Genomic DNA, 18,519 nt, shown 5'->3' on the forward strand with positions numbered 1-18,519 from the left:
GGCCCAGTTCCTAGAAGTGGGAGGAGAGGCCTTTGAGACCCCCAATAGCCTCCACTCCTATAACCTGAGAGATTCAAATACACTCCTGGGGGATCCCTCACAGTCCCCATGCCTCTACACCTCCCTATTCCTGTCAGAATGCATCTGTGCCCAGCACACAGCCTGCTACTATAAAGGGGGCTGTCTTTCTGTGTAACTTTGCCTTTCTGTATTAGTTTTGCATACATGTATGTACACACACACACACACACACACACACACACGGCAAATATGAGCAAACAAAAAACAAAGAAAAAATAGGACACCAAAATAGTTGTGTGACCTTGGAAGAGCTGCTGTTATCTGCCTGCTCCTGCTTCCTCAGGAGTAAAAGGAGAGCCTTGGCCCAGGGATTTCAGGGCCTTTCCTGCTCAGAGATCCAAGGATTCCACAGACAGAAAAGAACTGAGGCAGACATGGGAAGAGCTGGGAGGGAGGGGGCAGAGAGACACGGAAACATATCCCCACAGCCAGTGGGTGCTGTTCCCAGAGAGACCTGAACGGCTTATCAGCCACTCCTCTGTGAAGTCTGCAGGAACACCAGCCCCCCTCTTCCTTTTCTCAGAGTCACTCTCTGTCCCCGCCACACCTCATTGGTACCCTCAACACTGCAGACCATGCCATGGGCCTCCTGCCATAAGGGAAAGACCTTACCGTGGGGTCCCCAGGGTCCTGCGCCGTGGGCAGGTACATGATAAAGGTTAGCCGAATGCACAGTCCTCCTTCGTCTCTGCCTGCGTGGGTTTGTTCAGTCTAAAGGGATGCTCCTTGACACCCCTCCCACCCCCACACACCGCACACACAATGAACTGCAAACATCGGGGAGCTGAGGCTGCTGGTCGCAGGAGGAGCTCAGAGCCGGCCTCTTGGGCTCTGAGCATCCCGCTGGCCTAGAGGGAAGGCAGGATTCACAGTCAGTTTTCTCTCACCCTCCTCAAGGCCTCCATTAATTAGATGGTCTCTCTTGGAGCGGGGGTCACTCCAAATAGCTTAAGGCACTGTAAATAAATAAATAAATAAATAAATAAATAAATAAATAAGGAGCCACTGAGGCTAGGTGCACATTCCTTTGAGGAAATGGCAGGTGTGTGGGGCCATGTTTCTGTGGGGTCTTGAAGGGTGCTAGCCTACTGCAGCCCAGTGTGGCTCTGCCTGTAGGCAGTACCCTGGGAGGAAAGGATGTGTCACATACAGTCACCCTTCTCCTCCTTGATCAGCACCTTACAGGTTTGGCTAGAGTCTAGGGCTTACATAGGAGAAGATCCAAATAGAGGGGAATATGGCCTGGGCCTGGATACACAAAGCTGTACACTTTCCTTCTCCTCTTCTAGAGCTTGGAGCCAACAGAGGCTCCCTGGGCCCCTTTGGTGGGACAGCCCATCAGCCTCATGGTAGCCTCTGATGCCTCCCCCTGCCAGCCTGATGCTCTAAGGCGAGTCTACCACACCATGTCCCAGACTTCCTGTTTGCTGCATCTGCCGATGTTGGTGGAGTCCTCTGTTTGTTTGCCAGGAAGCCCTCGTGGCCCTATGTCTAACACTGTGTCCCTAGGAATGCCCCTGTCCTCTCTAGGAAAAACAGCTGTCCTCTTCTCCGGACAGAATGCTGTCTGGTGTCCCATTCTCCCCCGATGAACTCTTGGAATGCAGGAAAGGTGCAAACTGATGGGAACTGAACCAGGGCCTCATGTATGTTAAACCAATTCTCTACCATCACGCCACATCCCAGGCCAACTTTATTCCGTATTTATTGACCTTTGACCTTTCTTGATATACCCCTGGACTATCTTCCCTCCTCTGTCTCCCAACAATGATCCATCTCTACTGAATCCTTTTTGCCAGCACACATGGTATTGTTTCTCCATCTGCAAAGGACTCTTCTCACCCTACTTCTCTCAGTTGCAGTAAGACTTCTCAAGAGTATGTCTGCATTTGCTATCTTCACTTCATCTTGAACTCAAATCCCAGTGGATAAACATCTCACTGACAGTGTTCCATTAGGAACACCACTGGTCTCCACATTGTCCAATACCACCATTGATCCCCAGGCCTTGTATTGCTTAGCAGACTGACCAAGGAAACTGCTTCATTCTCTGCTGTCCTCCTGCCACCTGGATGCCCCACCTCATCTGTCCTGCTCCTCATGTTCCCTCTCCATACTGGAGCACCTTGAAAGGGTTCAGCTCCTGTGGTCCTCCATCAGGTCTCGCCTATGGTACCACAGCCTCCTGAAGGTCTGTTCTCACTAGTACCATGTGTTGTTGGCCTCTGAAGATTTCCCATAACCCAGGCCTTTCTCCCAGGCTTCAGACTCCTCTCTAATTGTGGGCTCAGCATTCCCATTCATATCTTTAACAGACCGCTCAAACTTAACCCCATGGTTCTACTCATTCTCTGCTCTTTCCATCTTCCAATGGCCCAGGTCCCCACTTTCGGAGCAACCCTAAAACCTTACCTTTCTCTTATACCTACATCCAATCTGAAGAAATATTCCCCTGGCTTTGGATCCAGAACCCAACCATTTCCCGTTTCTTCTCCTATCCCCTGGGTCAGAACCACCAGTGCTAAGTGGTCAGCTCCCAGCCTGCTCTGGACACTGGAATCAGAGGGAACCCCTAGGAACTCAACATTGCAAGCTGCTTTTGTGCTTGCATGTACACATGGGAAGGATGCAAAACAGGGAGACTCTGGCCTTCCTGCAGCTTCGGCATTTCTACCTGTTCAGTTTTATGATATTCTGGAGTAAGAGGCTGCCAACCAACAGTAAAAATCACTGTTGATTTAGAAACCAAACTGGACAGGTGGTGGCACATACCTATAATCCTAGCACTGTGGAGGCAGAGGCAGGCGGATCTTTGCCAGTTTGAGTCTAGCCTGGTCTACAGAGTGAGTTCTGGAATAGGCAGGGCTATAAAACCCTGTCTCAAAAAACCAAAAACAAAAACACAACACAAAATAAACAAAAAGGGTGGAGTGGGGACATTTTGTGGTTGCTTATGTTGCTTAAGTCCTGCCTCCAGGCTCCGCCTTTGCTCTGGCCTCCTGATTCTCCCCTTGGGCTGCTTTTGGCCTCTTGTGGCTCTTTGGAAGCCACGTACCTTCCAGCCTCACTTTAGCTTGCTCCTTATTCTACTCAGGGAGACACCACTTGCAGGGCTTTCACCTCCTGAAGATCTGTTCCCATCCAGACCCAGTCTGGCTGAGCAGGAAGGTAAAAGGCATGAACCTCGGGGGGGGGGGGGGGGGGGGGCAGAGGCAGGCTGACTATATAAGTCTCTGGCCAGCCTAGTCTACACAGCCAGTTACAGACCAGTCATAGCTGGGAAGGAGATGCTGTCTTATATAAAATAAAACAAACCTGAAGCACCTAGCTAGAGAAATAATTCAAGGGGTCTCAGTGTGGGCCTCCAAGCCTTCAATCCTCAGAGCACACATGGTGGAGGGCAAACACTGACTGGGATGAGCTGTCCTTGGACTTGTGCACTGTGGCCCATGTACACCTCTGCCCACTATAAATATATATTAATTAATTAAAAGAAACCTGCACCCTCTCTCTTCCCTCCATGTTCCTTCTTGCTTTTACTCGGCTCACTTTCCACAACAGTACTTTAGACTTCCACTAGTCTAAGCTTCCTCCTGTGTTAACACTTCTCTCCCCACCTCTTCCCCAACCCCCTACCCATTTAGGGTACAGGCTCCCAAAAGGTAAGCCTTTTATCAGTCTTCTTTGCTGATAACTCTCAAGAATCTGGACGTAGCAGAGGCTGCAATCAATCAAAGCTGTAGATGAGGATACAGTTCAGGATCTGCAGTATGCTTCCATGCTGGGTGAGGCTGCTATCAGTGTTATCTTGGTGATAACAACACAGCTTCATTTGCACAGGACTTCTTTACTGTTGACCAAACACTTTCACATACTTGGACCTGCCTACTCCTCAGAGATACCTCAGGCGCCTTCGGGAGGGGATTTCTAATCTAAAGATAAGAGAATGGTGTTCTCAGAAGCCATGTGACTTGCCAAAGTCACTGTGCTGTACCTGGGCTACACACCAGATCTCCTGATATGGATGTCCTTTGGGTTTCCCCTTCACCCCAAGCTGCCTTTCCAGAATCTCCTGTGGAAGGCACACCTGTCTGAAGTCGCAGAGAAAGGGGCATTACCCGCTTTCCACACACCTGCTTTGTTAATGAAGGACATTATAGGTCTGGGGAGATGGCTTCTGGAGTAAAGTGCTTTCTGGGCAAGTATAAGGACCTGGAGTCAGATCCCCAGAACACACATACAAATCTGGTCCCAGTGAAGGACCTCTGTAACCCCAGCATGTGGGAAGCAGAGATGGACAGGTCCCTCGAGCTAGCTGGCTAGCTGGTCCAGGCAATCAGTGAGTCCCAGGTTCATACAGAGACTGTCTAAAAAAAAAAAAAAAAAAAAAGTGGAGCCCAGCAGAGGAAGACACCTAATGCCAACCTTTGCCTCCGCACATGCATAAACAGTGGCTTCAGTTACTCATACAGCCAGAGCGCACCCACAAACATATATGTACACCAAACACATAGACGTGCAGTGCAAACATCACACACACACACACAGACTCCTGGAAGTCTGTACATTTAAGATGATTACCTTTTGATTTAAGATGATTACCTTTGATTATCTCTTAAACACCTCACCCAAACTCAAGCACATTGTTTTTTTGTTTGTTTGTTTGTTTTGTTTTGTTGTTTTGGTTTTTTGAGACAGGGTTTCTCTGTGTATCTCTGGCTGTCCTGGAACTCACTCTGTAGACCAGACTGGCCTGGAACTCAGAAATCCACCTGCCTCTGCCTCCCAAGTGCTGGGATTAAAGGCATGCGCCATCACTGCCTGGCAAGCACATTATTTTAAACATTGGGAACATAAATCTTCAAAGAATTACCACCAAGTTGACTAAGATAAAGAAATGTCAATGTATTTATGGTTGTCTCCTTAGCTCCTGTGTAAAAAAAATCGTGGTTAAATTTGGAACAAGCCCTTGCTCTGTGGCTCTTCCTGGATTACAGCTGGACACATGTGTGCATTTGTGTAACGTGAGGAAGCAAGTGCATGAACAATCATCCTGCCTTCCCGGCACTGCGGCACTGCTTGGTGATCATAAACTTGGGAAACTCAGAGGCCCTACCCTGGCCCATAGAAGGGATGTACACAGCAAGATGCTGGTTATACAGAACATGCTATAGATCTCTCTCTTCCTCCCGCCTGGTCTCCCACTCCCCACGTGTGTGCAATGCATACTGCATGTTTATGTGCGTGGGTATATATGTATATGCAGATATATATATATATATATATATATATATATATATATATTCACATGTATATGCAGATGTGCATGTGTACGGAGGTCGGGTGTCATGCCTCAGGAGCTGTATATCGTGAGTTTTTGTTTTTATTAATCACCTGGAGCTTGCTGCTTAGCCTAGGGTGGCTGACTAACATGCCCTAGAGATGGACCTGTATCTCTCTGTCTCTCCAGCACTGGGGCTGCAGTGTATGCTATGATATCCAGGCTTTTTACATGAGTTAGGGATCAATCTGAGGTCCTCATACCTGCATGGTAAGCACTTTATCAAATAAGCTATCTCCATGGTTTCCTCGATTTCTTGTGCAACTGTGTGCAAGTACACAGTATTGAAAGCAATAGGGACTGTGTGGGTGTGTCCATGACCAAGGATCTCATGGTCAACACTGGGTTCTGCATCTCCTTGTATCTTCAGTTTGTGAGTAAACAGAAATGAGTACCTGAGGGGTGTGGTCAAAGGCTTTGGTGGCAGCTAGGAAGCCTCCCTGTGGGAAGACAGAGGCAGGAAACAGGTTAGGCCTGTCTTCAGGGCCTAGACCTGCTTGTATCCCACCCCTGCGTTTTTGCAAACCTTTGTAACTAAGGCTGCCAAATGCTCTCCTTGAATACCCTTCTCTGTAATACTAGAGGCTGCTGGTAGCAGGCAGCAAGCAACAGGCCTTGCTTATAGAATTGGTCTTTGCCTTGGCCACCTGGCTTGTTAATCAACTGTCTTGGGTGAGGGCTTTGACAACCTGGCTTTGCTTCCTTGTCCTGTCCTCTATGTCCCTAACTCACTGTCCTGAGATAGTCTCTGCAGACACCATGGTGTGATGTTCTGAAATGAGGCTGTAGAACATGTTTTCTCAGTTTTGGCACCATGGGCATTTGGGGCAGGATGCCAAGCACAGCGTCTTTAGCACTGAGCTATACTTCCCGCTACAGAATGACTGATTGTGGTGGCTACCCTGTATACCGTTGGATGTTTGAAGCATTCCTGGTCTCCAGTATCTTTTACTAGACTCTTGCTCCCGTGTGATACTAGAGACAAATCCCAGCCAGCCACTGTCCCCTGCTTCTGGAAAGAGGGGCTGCCTCCAGGTGAGAGCCTGAGCTCTGCAGTCCTGCCCTGGGTCACATCTGGCTCAGCACTGGGTTCTTTGACACCTCCAGGCCTCAGTTTCCTTGTCTGCAGTCCAGGAAGCCAAGCCTTGGCTCACCGTGGCTATGAGGTTACAGAGTGAGCCAACGCTGTACCCGATGTATAGCTGCTTTCTTAGTTCCCCAGTGCCACTGCCCACCTGGGCTGCCTCCACCTCACAGTGAAGGCCCAGCTGATCCTGCTGCTGGCTGGCCTCTGTGAGGCACAGTGGCAGGGCCCTCAGGGCCCCTCAGCTGTTGGGGAGGTGAGGAGGGTGGGAAGGCTGCACAAATGCCCTGGGGGAAGCATGTGAAAGATTGGCTAGGGCTCCTAGAAAATAGCCAGGCAATTACTCAGAATGACTAATTACGCTAGGCTCTGGGATCCCTGGGGAGTTTGGACTCTTCCCAAATCATTGGACACATTCCAGCGGAGAACAGGCTAGTGCGACAGCACTACGGTGTACAGATAGGTCACAGCAGGGGAAGCTAGTGGCCTGCAACTAGAGAAGGAGCTGTGCTTAAGGACTGCAGGAAGAAGAGGAGCCACACAGAAGTGTATGTCCTGGGCATGAACCTCAGACAAAGCCATGAGACCAACTGTTCAAGACCTGAGTTGGGGCTGACAGCAGAGGTATCAAGAAGAAAGCTGGGCCTGTGAACCCAGTGCTCCCCTGCTCTGTCCACAGTGAGCAAGTGTCCACACTGTGAGAAGAACACCCCAGGCCCTTGGGGACCCCACAGTCCTTGAGTGGACAAGATGGGTGGAGGGCTTAGTGCCAGGAGCCCGGACAGCTCTGCAGAGGTACAGGGGTGCCATACGCTGATAGGTGAGGTGCAGAAGCCATGCTGGGTCATCTGTGCAGAGCCATGAGTTAGAGGTGGGAAAAGCCCCATTTGGATGAAGTAAGGGTGGGCAGTAGAGTGCCATGGTTCTGGGGCACAGAGACTGGTACCCTTCTTTTGGAAGAGGCACCTTGGGGCTCAGGCTTTATCTTGCCGAGGGTCTTAGTCTAATGGCGAATGGAACCTGATGGCAGTCGTTCAGAGAGCCTGGTCAGGACTAAACTGGTAAGAATTGCAGCTGCGGCCAGGCTTCTGCTGAGTCAGGATGGAGCCAGCCTCTAGTTTGTTTTCCTTTGTTTCAGGGAACCCAGGCAGGCAGAGAAACCTCCATGTAGCCACAAATAATCTTGAACTTCAGCTTTTCCTTATCCGCCTCCTGAATGCTGGGATTATAGGTGTTCGCCATCAAGCCTGCTCTAAGCAGTGCTGGCAGTTGAATCTGGGGCTTTGTTCCCACAAGTGACTGAGTTGTAGGCCTCCTCTACCTCCAGTCTGTACTGTAGCCCTAGGCTACAGGCAAACAGGAGTGGGAGAAGGGAGTGAAAATATCCCCAAATATTCAGTTCACAAGCAAACAAACTCAGGGGGTAGAGGCAAGAGAATCAGATGTACAAAGCTCACCTCAGCTACACAACAAGTTCCATGTTTAGGGTACATGAGACCCTGTTTCATAAAATAAAATAATAAAATAGCCAAGGGCAGGGTCTGATGCTTCAAATCAAGGTTAAGCCTAAACCTGCAATTCCTAACCTGAGTAAGAGCTAGAGACAGAAGGCTGTGTACCTCGCATACACACAAGCCTGCACTCCTACACTACTACACACATCTGCACAGACCTCACCCACCCCTGCTGCCAGTGGCCTCTGCAGCAGCTCACCAATGTGCCACACAGTCATGAAGCCCAGTATCTGCTTCCAGACTTCTGCCTGCAGGCAAGTCCAGTTGCTCCTCCTCTACAGTGCCATTACCAGGCTGTGAGCTGGATAGCAATCTCAGCCAAACACGGGGGGGGGGGGGGGGGGGGGGGGGCAGCATTATTCATGTTTTTCTGTTGTTACTAATGTCCTCTTCTCCCTGACCCTCACACCCTCACATCCACTACAGGATAAGGTTGGAGTTCTGTCTCTTCCTGTCTGTATCATCTGCCTTCTACCACCCTTGGTTGTGGCATGACCGTCTCTCCCCTGGACCCAGCTCCTCACCCACATCTCTCTCTAACTTGAGTCTTGCACTGTGGCCAGATCAACACTTTAAATGGTGTGCCTAGGGACACAGTATATCCTTTTAAAGAATGGACAGTGGCTTCCGTCACACTAACAGAATCCGAATCCCTTGACCAGCTCTCAAACTCATTGAGTCTGGGCCTTTGCACATGCATGATGAGCTCTGTGGGCTGGAAGTCACACTCCTGAAGACAAGCATAGAAAGGAGCTGATATCAGCCCCTGCCTTGCGGCAGTGCCCCAGAATGGTTCTGGCCACAAAGTAGAGTGTGGTAGCATAAGCCAAAAGCCCAAGGTATGTGAGGGTGAGGGGGTCTGCAATGAAGTCTCCAGGAAGCCTACAGCCTGGGCTGGAAATAATGGGAGTTCCTAGGACACAAAAAAGCAGTCACCACCTAAGTGGCCCTCAATGAGCCAACCCCCTCAGCACTTGTGACAAGGAGATGCTCTGAGTGAATACTGACAAGCATGGAGCCATGTCTTTACTTCTGCTGGAAGTGGCAGCATGGCTGGCTGCAGTAGCTGAGCTGGGGGCTCATTAGGTGGAAGACCACGGAATGCCAGTGATTAGTGTCACTAAGGTTCTGCATGTCCCCACATGAGGAGGCCTGGAGCTAGGCAGGCAGCCAGGATTTCATGCCCCAGAATCTCAGTAATAGTAGTGTGTCCACTTGTCTCTCAAGGCCTTGGTTCCAGAGGTCTGAGCCCCAGTCACCTCCCTGAGGTACCAGCCACTTCAAATCTTCTTTCTGACCAAAGGCACATGCCATCACTAAAGCCACCTATTGAAGTTCCCTTCCCGGTGTGGCTTGAATGGTGAACCCCTAATTCTGGACATCTCCAGTACATCAGAATGTGAACGTAGACTGTGGAGTAACCATGGGGTCATAGAGGCAGCCGTGGAGTGCTGTACAGAAAGGGAAAACAGCTCAGGGCAACGTGCACCGGACCGTGAGGAGACTCAGGGAGACTCAAGCTGGTGTGGGCCCAGCAGCTGTAGTACTCTCGTTCACTCATATTGACCTTTGGCACTCATGTGGCGGGCTCCTGGGACACACTGACAGTCTACTGACTGGAACCTGAGCATGGTGTCTGCTCTCTGGAAGGCTTTGGATATGATACCTCAGACATGTATGTTCCAGTAGTACATCCCATGGCAGCACCTCAGCACACAGATTGAATCTGAGCATTCCACAAAAGTGCCAGGTCACATGGTTCATTTTCTTCATCTTGAAAATGGGTATGCTACCTCCTTGCCTGGGTCAGTGCGTAGCACAGAAGCAATGAGATGATATGGGGTCATGGCCTTCGGGCCACAGGTCCCCCCTCACGCCTCCCCCCCCAACACCCTTTCACGAGTGGCTCTCACACATCCACTATTCTCACATGCCTTGAAAGCTCACACCCTTTCTCCTCCCACAGTGCTTAAACACACCCCATGCTGCAAAGCAGTCCCTGGGACTCTGAAACGGATAGGATACTATCCTTACTCCTGCCAATATGTATCTTAGGAGAGTTAGCTTGTTACTCAACTGGCTGGGAGCCTCTGGATTCCAGCACCAAACATAGCTACCATCTCCAGCTGCACATCATTCAGACTGCTGGGGTGTGTGGCCATCAGCCTTCATTCAAATCATTGCGCATCTAAGTCTTAACACTCCGTATTGAAAAGGGACGGAGGTTTGAAGACAACCTTTTAACACATCTTTATGCCCAACAGGATGTGCTCTCACACACATATTTTTTAATATATGCACAGGATTCTCACAGAGTTTTATTTTGTAGTCTAGGCTAACCTTGAACTCTTTCTCTCTTTTTTTTCTTCTTCTTTTTTTTCCTTGACAGGGTTTCCCTGTAAAGCCCTAGCTACATATTATATTAGCCCTACACTAGAAACACAAGTTGGTCTTGCACTGACAAAGATCTACATGCCACCATAGAATTACAGATGTGTTCCACCATGCCTGGCTCACCTTCATTCTTAGCAAACACATTTGATAATAGTAACATCCAGCCAGTATCATGCTAGAGTCCTGTCTTAGCTCTGGTGGGACTACTTATGCCACTGTAACCAGCAAAGGGTACAGAGCTGGCTCACAGCCCCACTTCCCTGCTGAGGCACGGAGGTTACATAGTAACCAACACACCACTGCATTCACCCCGCCCTTCTAAGCATGCATCTTAACTACATTGAGACATATTTCACTCAAACACCTCCCAGTAAATATGTACTACTGGATGGCGTCTAGCCTCTGAGATGACTGATTCAGGGTCTGCGCTGAGGGAGAGAAGACAAGACAGGTAGCAGGGCGAAGCAGAGTTCAGTGTTGCTTTGTCCAAATGGTGTCTTTTTTAAAATATTTTTTTTGTGTATGTGTGAACATGCGTGTGCGTCTGTGTATACATGCATGTGTCTGTGCATGTCTGTGTGAATGTATGGGCATATGTGTGCAGGTGTGTACAGAGATCAGAAGAGGGCAGCCAGCATCCTCCTCTACTATTCCTTTGAAGCAAGAGTTCTCTCTGAACCTGGGACTCCATTTTTCTTGGCTAGGCTGGAAGTGAGCAAGCCCCAGCGATCCACCCTCAGAGCCAGGGTTACAGGCATTTATGGGATGCCTGGCTGGGTCAACTGTGGTCTTCATGATGGAGCAGCAACACCTCTCACCTGCTGAGCCCTCTTCAGTCCTCACACTATGTCTAAAAATTTTAATTTGTTGCCACCGGTAAAATTTGGGCGATTTCGTGGGGGAAGATTAGATTTTTAGAATCTCTTAGAAGTTTAGTAACCTGGTGAATGAAGGCAATGAGTCCATAGGAAAATAGCCAGAGGGAGCCGAGGAAAGGCTGTCCCTTTCAGAGATGCCACTCTTTCTCAAGGGGCATATTCTTAACTCTCCATAACATCTCCCATTCCTTATTTTGGAGGTTGCCACCCACATGCCCCTAGGGGCCCAGCCATGGTTATAAGACAGTGGCTAGGGCTTTGTGTGAGATGATAAATAACTTTTGACATTGAGCCTCAATTCTGGGTGTAAAAGAGGAAAGGCTGGGGTGGAGAGGGGCCATACAAAGGGTGGCTGTTTGTCCTCTTGATGACCAGCAGGGTTTGGGCACAGCATGATTCTGAGGGTCGGATGTTTCACAGACACCCTAGTTAGGACTCTTGCCCTGGCCACTGGGTAAATTACTTAGATTTCTGAGCCTTGGTATGAGCGTCTTAAAAGTGATAGTAATTGTAACCACATTAACACCATAGTTCCGAAGCTCAGTAAACCAGGGAACATTTTTAAAACAATCAAGGAAGTCCAGCAACATTGCCTGCTGCTGTCCACCCACCTGCTGAGCTCTATTTCCTGTTGGGCCTGGGTGCCCTGCTTCCAGGCCTGAGTGCTGCCCAGGAAGCAGGCAGGTGCTGGGGTGTCCCAAAAGCTGGGCCATTGCTCATTGAAGGGGCCACTTTCAAATATGCACAAGGTTTTGGGTTCAAACCCAAGAACTACATATAACATGACTATAATGCCAGCATTTGGGAGGTAGATGCTGGCAGGCCAGATGTTCAAAGCCACCCTCAGATACAGATCAAGTTGAGGCTAGCCTAGGCTACATGAAACCCTGGTTCAAAGAAGGTGTCTAAGCACTTTCTTCTGAATTAAAAGGCCTAATAGGACAGTTGTTAAGAGAGGAAACTGAGGGAAGAGAGGACCAAAAAACCACAGTGATGTTCTGGGATAGATTAGAAGGAAAACTCTCTGGGAGCTGGGATGTGGCTGAGAGGCAGAGCACTTGTCTGTAGTATGCTTAAGATTCATAGGACCACAAACAAGACAAGTAAAAGTTTATGAAAGGCAAGAGAAATGACCCCTCTGATATGCAGATCCAACAGACTGGGGGGTGTCGGCTCTAAAGATGGACTAAAAGAAGATCAAGGTTTACGAGAGTTCAGGGTACAAGAAAGAGTGGACACCAAGCTGACCAGTGATGCAATGTGGACACTTTGAAGAGGGGCTGTGACTTGGAACCAAGGGAGCTGGTGTTCCAGGGTTTACAGATGACACCTGCAGAGGACAGGGTGGAACAGGTATTCTAACCCACGCGGTTACAGTATCGTTCCCAGTTTAGCTTTGTGCAGAATGTTCTGCACTCACATGCATGGAGTCCTTGCAGAAGAAAGGCTTTGTGTCCAATTTTGCAAACGAGACACTTGCATTTGGAGAACTGATAATCCCCGTGTGAGTATGCATCTTTAACTTACTAAGTAGTCCATCCTGGCCTTGAACTTAAGGCAATCCTTCTGCCTCAGCATCCTGAGGATAGGATTATAGGTGTGTATCACCAGGCCCAGCTCAGGAGGCTGCACTTACCATATCCCTCCAGCCCTCAGGGGAGCCTCTCTTGAAACACAGAGCTAATTGTTCCTCAAAAAAGAGGAAAGGATGGAGCAGAAGAGGTCTATGTTCTGCAGTCCAGGTCCAGCCCAAAGTCAGAGGCTGGGAAACTCGTACTCCATAGCAATACTTGAACATGGAGTGTGTCTGACTGTGGAGAGCCATCCTGAGCACAGAGCTGCAGGAGGCAGACTCCTACATGTATCAGACACACAGTCACAAATATCAACATAATGATTATTTCTTGAAAAAAGCAATCCCTTCTACTAGTTTCTCTAAATTTTTAAAATAATAGATTTGATTTTAACGTGTACAAGGGATTTTGTTTTGTTTTGCTTGCCTGCGTGTATGTATGGGCACCACATGCATGCCTGGCTCAGGAGGAGGTCAGAAGAAGGTAGTAGATCTCTTGGAGCTAGAACCACAGAACCAAACTGGGGTCTTTAACAAAAATCAACAAGTGCCTTTCATAGCTCCTGAGCCATTTCTCCAGCTCTGAGGGACTCTAAATTTTATCTTCAGGTTAAGCAGGCTGTATAAAGATCTGTATGGCCAGACAGCATGACACAGCTCACACTACAGCCGTGGGAAACAGCTGGGACATTGTTGAAGACTGCTCAGCTTTATCACAGTGTATTTTTTTTTATATATAACCCACAAGAGACAGGCTAGAATAACAGGAGCTTGATCACGTAGTTGGGTTTTAGCTTAAGGAAGGACGAGTCGGATACAGGAGTCACAGAACCATAGGGTTTATGCTCACACTAGCCTCACCCTGGGCTACAATACACTTCCCTTCCCATCGATCCTCCATCCCAATTTTCCCTGCATCATTGACTTTGCAAGGCCTTTCTGGAACACGGTAGAGTGAAAGTACGTCCCCGCGGCACCTTCTCTGCTCCTCTACCCTCCCTGGGAGCACACTGTTCCTCCCTCCAGGCCCCAGAATGTTCTTTACTCTGGAGAAACGGTTCAAATGGGAGTCAATCCAAGTTTGTAAATTCCAGTAAAGGCATGTGCGGAACCGTGCTTGGGAGGCACATTCTCAAATTGCCTAGAAGTAAGTTTAGGTCACAAGGAAACTGGTTTCACAGCTGGGAAGGAAGGGAACAGTGTGTGTGTTATACCCAAATGGTTGCATGGTTTAAGTGAACAGCAACTCTCCCATCAAATCTTTTGAGTTTCCCAGGATTCGCACATCCCTCACCATCAAAGGATAGTGGGGACAAGAACTACAGTCTTAGAAGATGTCTCTTGCCTAGCGTCCACCAACAGCAGGCAAACAGGGGCCTCAGGTTGGCCCCTGTGTTTACTCCAGAGGCTTAGATTCCTACAAAAGCCCAGGGTCCTTCATTCACCCGCCTCCCAGAAGCACAGCCGCCTCCCAGTGACACCTTCAACTCATTGCCTTTGCTGCTTGAAGCTAACACCCCCAAGGGCACACTAACACTCCCAAGGGCATGCTGAGTCCTAGGGGCCAGCAGCCTGCAGCAGCTGCATACCCAGCCACACTGAACAGCCCACCATTAAGTCACAGAGGGGCCTGTGAACATCCAAATGCCTGTACCTGTACCCTGGCCAGTAAAAGCCTGAGGGTTGATTTCATGTTCATGTGACCTTCAAATCAAATACCAAACAAGCCCTATACTTTGCCACCCCATCTCTGGCAGATAGTGAAGGCAAGCTCCTGGCTCCCAAGAGCCATCTAGTGACCCAGAGCCACACTGGGACAAGTTATCACTGCCCCAAACCCCAGTCCTCTCAGGTTTTCTTTCTTACCCCCACCATCCAGCCTTACGGTGAGATAATATCCTTCAGGTGCCCACCAGTGGCTACTAAGGGCCTCAGGGGCTTAACTCAGTGCATCCCTAAATGAGCTATGCTTAATGAAGCTTATCACAGGATGGACAGCTTCTGTGCACCTGCTAAAGACCACACTATCTCCCACCTTCAGTGCAGCCTCCTCTAACTAGAACCTTAGCGTGTGGAGCCTAAGTCTACTCTAGGACAAGCCTGCTGGATCCACCTGTTCGCCCACTTGCTTTGGGAATCTTCACTACAACAGTCCCCACAGACTTAAGACAAGGTCCCTGTGTCACCTGAGGCTGCTGTGAGAAAGGAAGTGGGAGTCCTGACTTTTCCAAGACTCCCAGTGTGGGTGTGGGCAGGCCCAGCCCATGCTTGTTTCAAGGTTATGGGTACCAGGTGACTTGCTCACTGTCACCGTGTGGCTCTAAACACTCAGAGCCGAGCTGGGCTTATTCAGCCCTATACCATTTTTCCTGAGCTGGGCCCCAGTTGTGTGTGTGTGTTGGGGTTGGGGGAAAGAGTATTAGAGACAGGCGTGGGGCAGCTTCTTGCCCCACTCTGAGGAAGTAGAGGCCGAGAGAAGCCTCACTGCCTACACATACCCACAGCATCAGGTCTTCTGAAGCCCTGTCTTCGAAGACTGCCTTTAAGCTGCTCCATTCAGGGTTTCCTGATGCCCCCTCCTTAGAGGTCCATGACGCCTATGGAATTTCTTTTAGCCCTTTCCCATATCCAGGAAGGTTCGTGAAAAGTGGCCTTCCTTTCCTAAGCCCAGGTATGTCCCTCTGGATGAGGGGGGACTAGTGTGAGACTCCCCAAAGCCATCCTCCTCTTTTCCTGGAGAGAGTACATCCAAGCTTGAAGCCTGCATGGCAGGGAGGACAGCTGTCACCACTCCTACCATCATGAACAATCTCTTGTCTGAGGCCTCTGAGGGGCTTTAAGATGTTTGCTCAGTCTGTCTGTAGGTTGCTGAGCCAAAGATGTCAAGGACCAGCAGATTCCTTCCAGGTAATGGGGATCATTGGTTGAGAGGGAAGCACTGGGGTCCCTGGGAGGGAGGCACGTGTGAATGTAGAGATGACATGCATCCAAGGGTCTGTGAACAGTGAGGATTCAGAAGAAATCAAATCCATAAATCCTTTTCACAGGAACCCAGTTTCAGATTAACTTGTTCCTTGACCAGAGTGGCTTTGAGAAACAGGACCTAGGGACTCCTAGGGAGATGTGGGGACACTTAGAAGAGGTAGCACAGATGTGGGAGAAAGGTGCTAAATGGTAGATGTCATCAGGTTCAGAGTGCCCCATGCTGGAAGGGATGCACAGAGACACTGTGTGGACACTTGGGACCAGGGGGCAGACAATTGGGGTGGGAAGCAAAGCATGGCCAGAGCCCAGAGCTGGCAGGCTTCGACCAAAGCTCCTGCTCACAGGCTGGCAGGGAAGAAAGCACCTACCTGTACCACGGTGGGTGGGTGCTGAACACCTGGAGTCATAGATGGCAGGGTCCTGCTAGTGAGGAGTCATCCAGTGCCCACTTGGTGCCCGGGCCCAGAGCCTGCCACTCCTGTAGCACCAAGGGCCATGCTGAGGAGGACCTGGAAGGAGAGGGCTGTGGGAGGAGTGGCCTGGATCCTGAGCCCCAGGCCAGGCTCTCAAGGGCCTTGGGGAAAGGCTACATTCCAGGCCTCCTTTGAAGGCCCACAGGATGTCTGAGGAAGAATATGAGAGATTGTGCAGAAGGGGCTAGGCCCTTGGGCCAGCGAAATAAAACCTGAAGTCAGGAAAACTCAAGGTGGGCACAGCACATGCCTAATGCACATGGACATGGCCCAGGACAGAGAACTTCTGCCAGGAGCTGAGACCCCAGACACAGACCTGTCCCCAACAGAGGAAGGCAGGTCATAGGGGTGTGAATGGGACTTGGAAGCTAGAAGAGGCTATCTGGCCAGGACTATACTTAGCATTAAGGCAGCCCCAGCCAACAACCTGCTCCATGCTCTCCTGTGTTTACTGCCTTCTGGGTTCACCCCTCCCCCTCCTCCCTCAGTGGCCATTCCCTCCTGGGAAGAGTAGAGAGGCCTCAGACTTGGGGCAAGAGAATACAGTACCAAAGGTGGGGCGGGGCAGGTTTGAGGAACAGGCAGAGCATATGGGTGGAAGATGGAGTGGGACCCAGCTGAGGATGCTGAGGTGGGATGTAGGACATGTGACAGGAGAGCCAAAGGGGACAAGGTAGAAATATAAAGTAGGGAAAAGACTACAGTCCGGGGTTGAGGGTGGGAGTGTGCAGTCACGGAGGACAGAGGGATAACTTGAATGGGAGAGGGCTGTCCAAGAAGGAGGGTAGCAAGTGGAGTCTGGGAAGGTGCCAGGCAGTGGACAGGAAGGAAGGTGCCAGGTAGGGAAGGAGTTTGAGGATGGCAGATAGGGCAAGTGGGAGAAGGCTGCCAGGAGGAGCAGGTGGGCAAAGTGCTAGGCAAGAGGGAGGTGCCAGACAGGGACAGGAAGGTGCCAGGCAGCAGGGTGCCAGACAAGGATGGGGGGAGGGGATGCAGGTGGAGGGAGCATAGGAAGGTACCAAGTAGGGGTGAGAAGACAGAGTTCCAGGTAGGGATGAGGTGCCAGGGTTGGATGGGAGCTCGCTAGAAGGGGGTAGGAGAAAGAGGTACTAGGTCAGGGAGGATGCCAGGCAGAGGGAATGGAGAGCATGAGGAAGGAGGGGAGCACGGGGAGAGAGGGAAGATGTCAGCAAGAAGGAAGGAGGATGCCAGATAGGGAGGAGGGACTGGCCAGGTAAAGGGAAGATGCCAAGCAAGGGAAAGCAGGGAAATGACAGGTGGGTAAAGGAAGGGATGCCAGTCAAGGGGAGGAGGGATGACAGGTGAAGGGAGGAGGGATGACAAGTAAAGGGAAGGATGCTAGGCAGAGGGAGGATCAAGGATGCCAGGTAGAAGGAGGAGGGATGCCAGGTAGTGGGAGGAAGGATGCCAGGCAGCAGGAAGAGGAATGCCAGGCAGAAAGAGGAAAAGGAATGCCAGCAGGAGGAGGAGGAAGGATACTAGGCAAGGGGAGGAGGGATGCCAGGGAGCAGAAGGAGGGATGCCAGGCAGGGAAGAGAGGGATGCCAGGCAGAGGGAGGAGGGGGATGCCAGCAGAGGCGAGGCAGCACTGCCAGCAAGGAAGGCGGGGGGCGGGGGAGCTGGCGCAGCGCGGCTGGGCGGCGTGTTCGCCTAGGGCCGTGGGGGCCGCGCGGTGCGGGTCGCTCACCTGCTCCCTTGGGACCCCGGCCCGGAGCGCGGTTGCCCGCCCTCCGCTCCGAGCTCGGCTCGGCTTGGCGCCTGCGCCGCTACAGCCTGGAACGGGGGAGGCGTAGGGAGCGTCTGCAAAGAGCTAGGCACTTAATAATGAGTTAGGGATCGGAGCAAGAAGCATTGCCCCATCCATCGGTGCGTGTGATCTTCAGCTCTGAGCCCTTGCCAGACCCAAACCCATCCGTGACGAACTTTAAGCTTATGTACAGGTATCTTTGAAAGTGTATGTGCGTGACCATCTTCCACAAATCGCCGCAAGCACTCTGTGTTCTCAGAGCTTCACACTATGGGCGTGTATACACACAGCTTTGTGCTCACACACAGCAGGAGCCTTGTAAGGGCTGCAAATGTTACCTACCAAGGAAATGCCCTCCCCTAAGACGCCACCGTGGTACAGGTAGGTGCTTTCTTCCTTGCCAGCCTGTGAGCAGGAGCTTTGATCGA

The 18,519-nt window shown here is 50.5% G+C and overlaps 1 protein-coding gene across 3 annotated transcripts in view; it reads right to left on the reverse strand.

Annotated features, from left to right (window-relative positions):
• Smarcd3 (SWI/SNF related BAF chromatin remodeling complex subunit D3) overlaps positions 1 to 18,143 on the reverse strand; it is a 31,090-nt gene extending 12,947 nt beyond the window's left edge. The window contains exons 1-2 of one of the 3 annotated variants that reach the window (XM_076913241.1): positions 18,032 to 18,143; positions 16,219 to 16,359 (exon numbers count right to left, since the gene is read on the reverse strand). In XM_076913241.1, the coding sequence (XP_076769356.1) occupies positions 16,219 to 16,257 (39 nt within the window). In that variant the 5' untranslated portion in view covers positions 16,258 to 16,359; positions 18,032 to 18,143. Of the gene's footprint in view, positions 1 to 16,218; positions 16,360 to 18,031 lie in introns of those variants that run through there. The other 2 variants (XM_034518786.2, XM_076913243.1) reach the window with 2 other exon arrangements.
• Between the last annotated feature and the right edge of the window lie 376 nt (positions 18,144 to 18,519).

The sequence above is a fragment of the Arvicanthis niloticus genome, chromosome 15 (genome assembly GCF_011762505.2).
Source record: "Arvicanthis niloticus isolate mArvNil1 chromosome 15, mArvNil1.pat.X, whole genome shotgun sequence".
Taxonomy (NCBI): Eukaryota; Metazoa; Chordata; class Mammalia; order Rodentia; family Muridae; genus Arvicanthis; species Arvicanthis niloticus.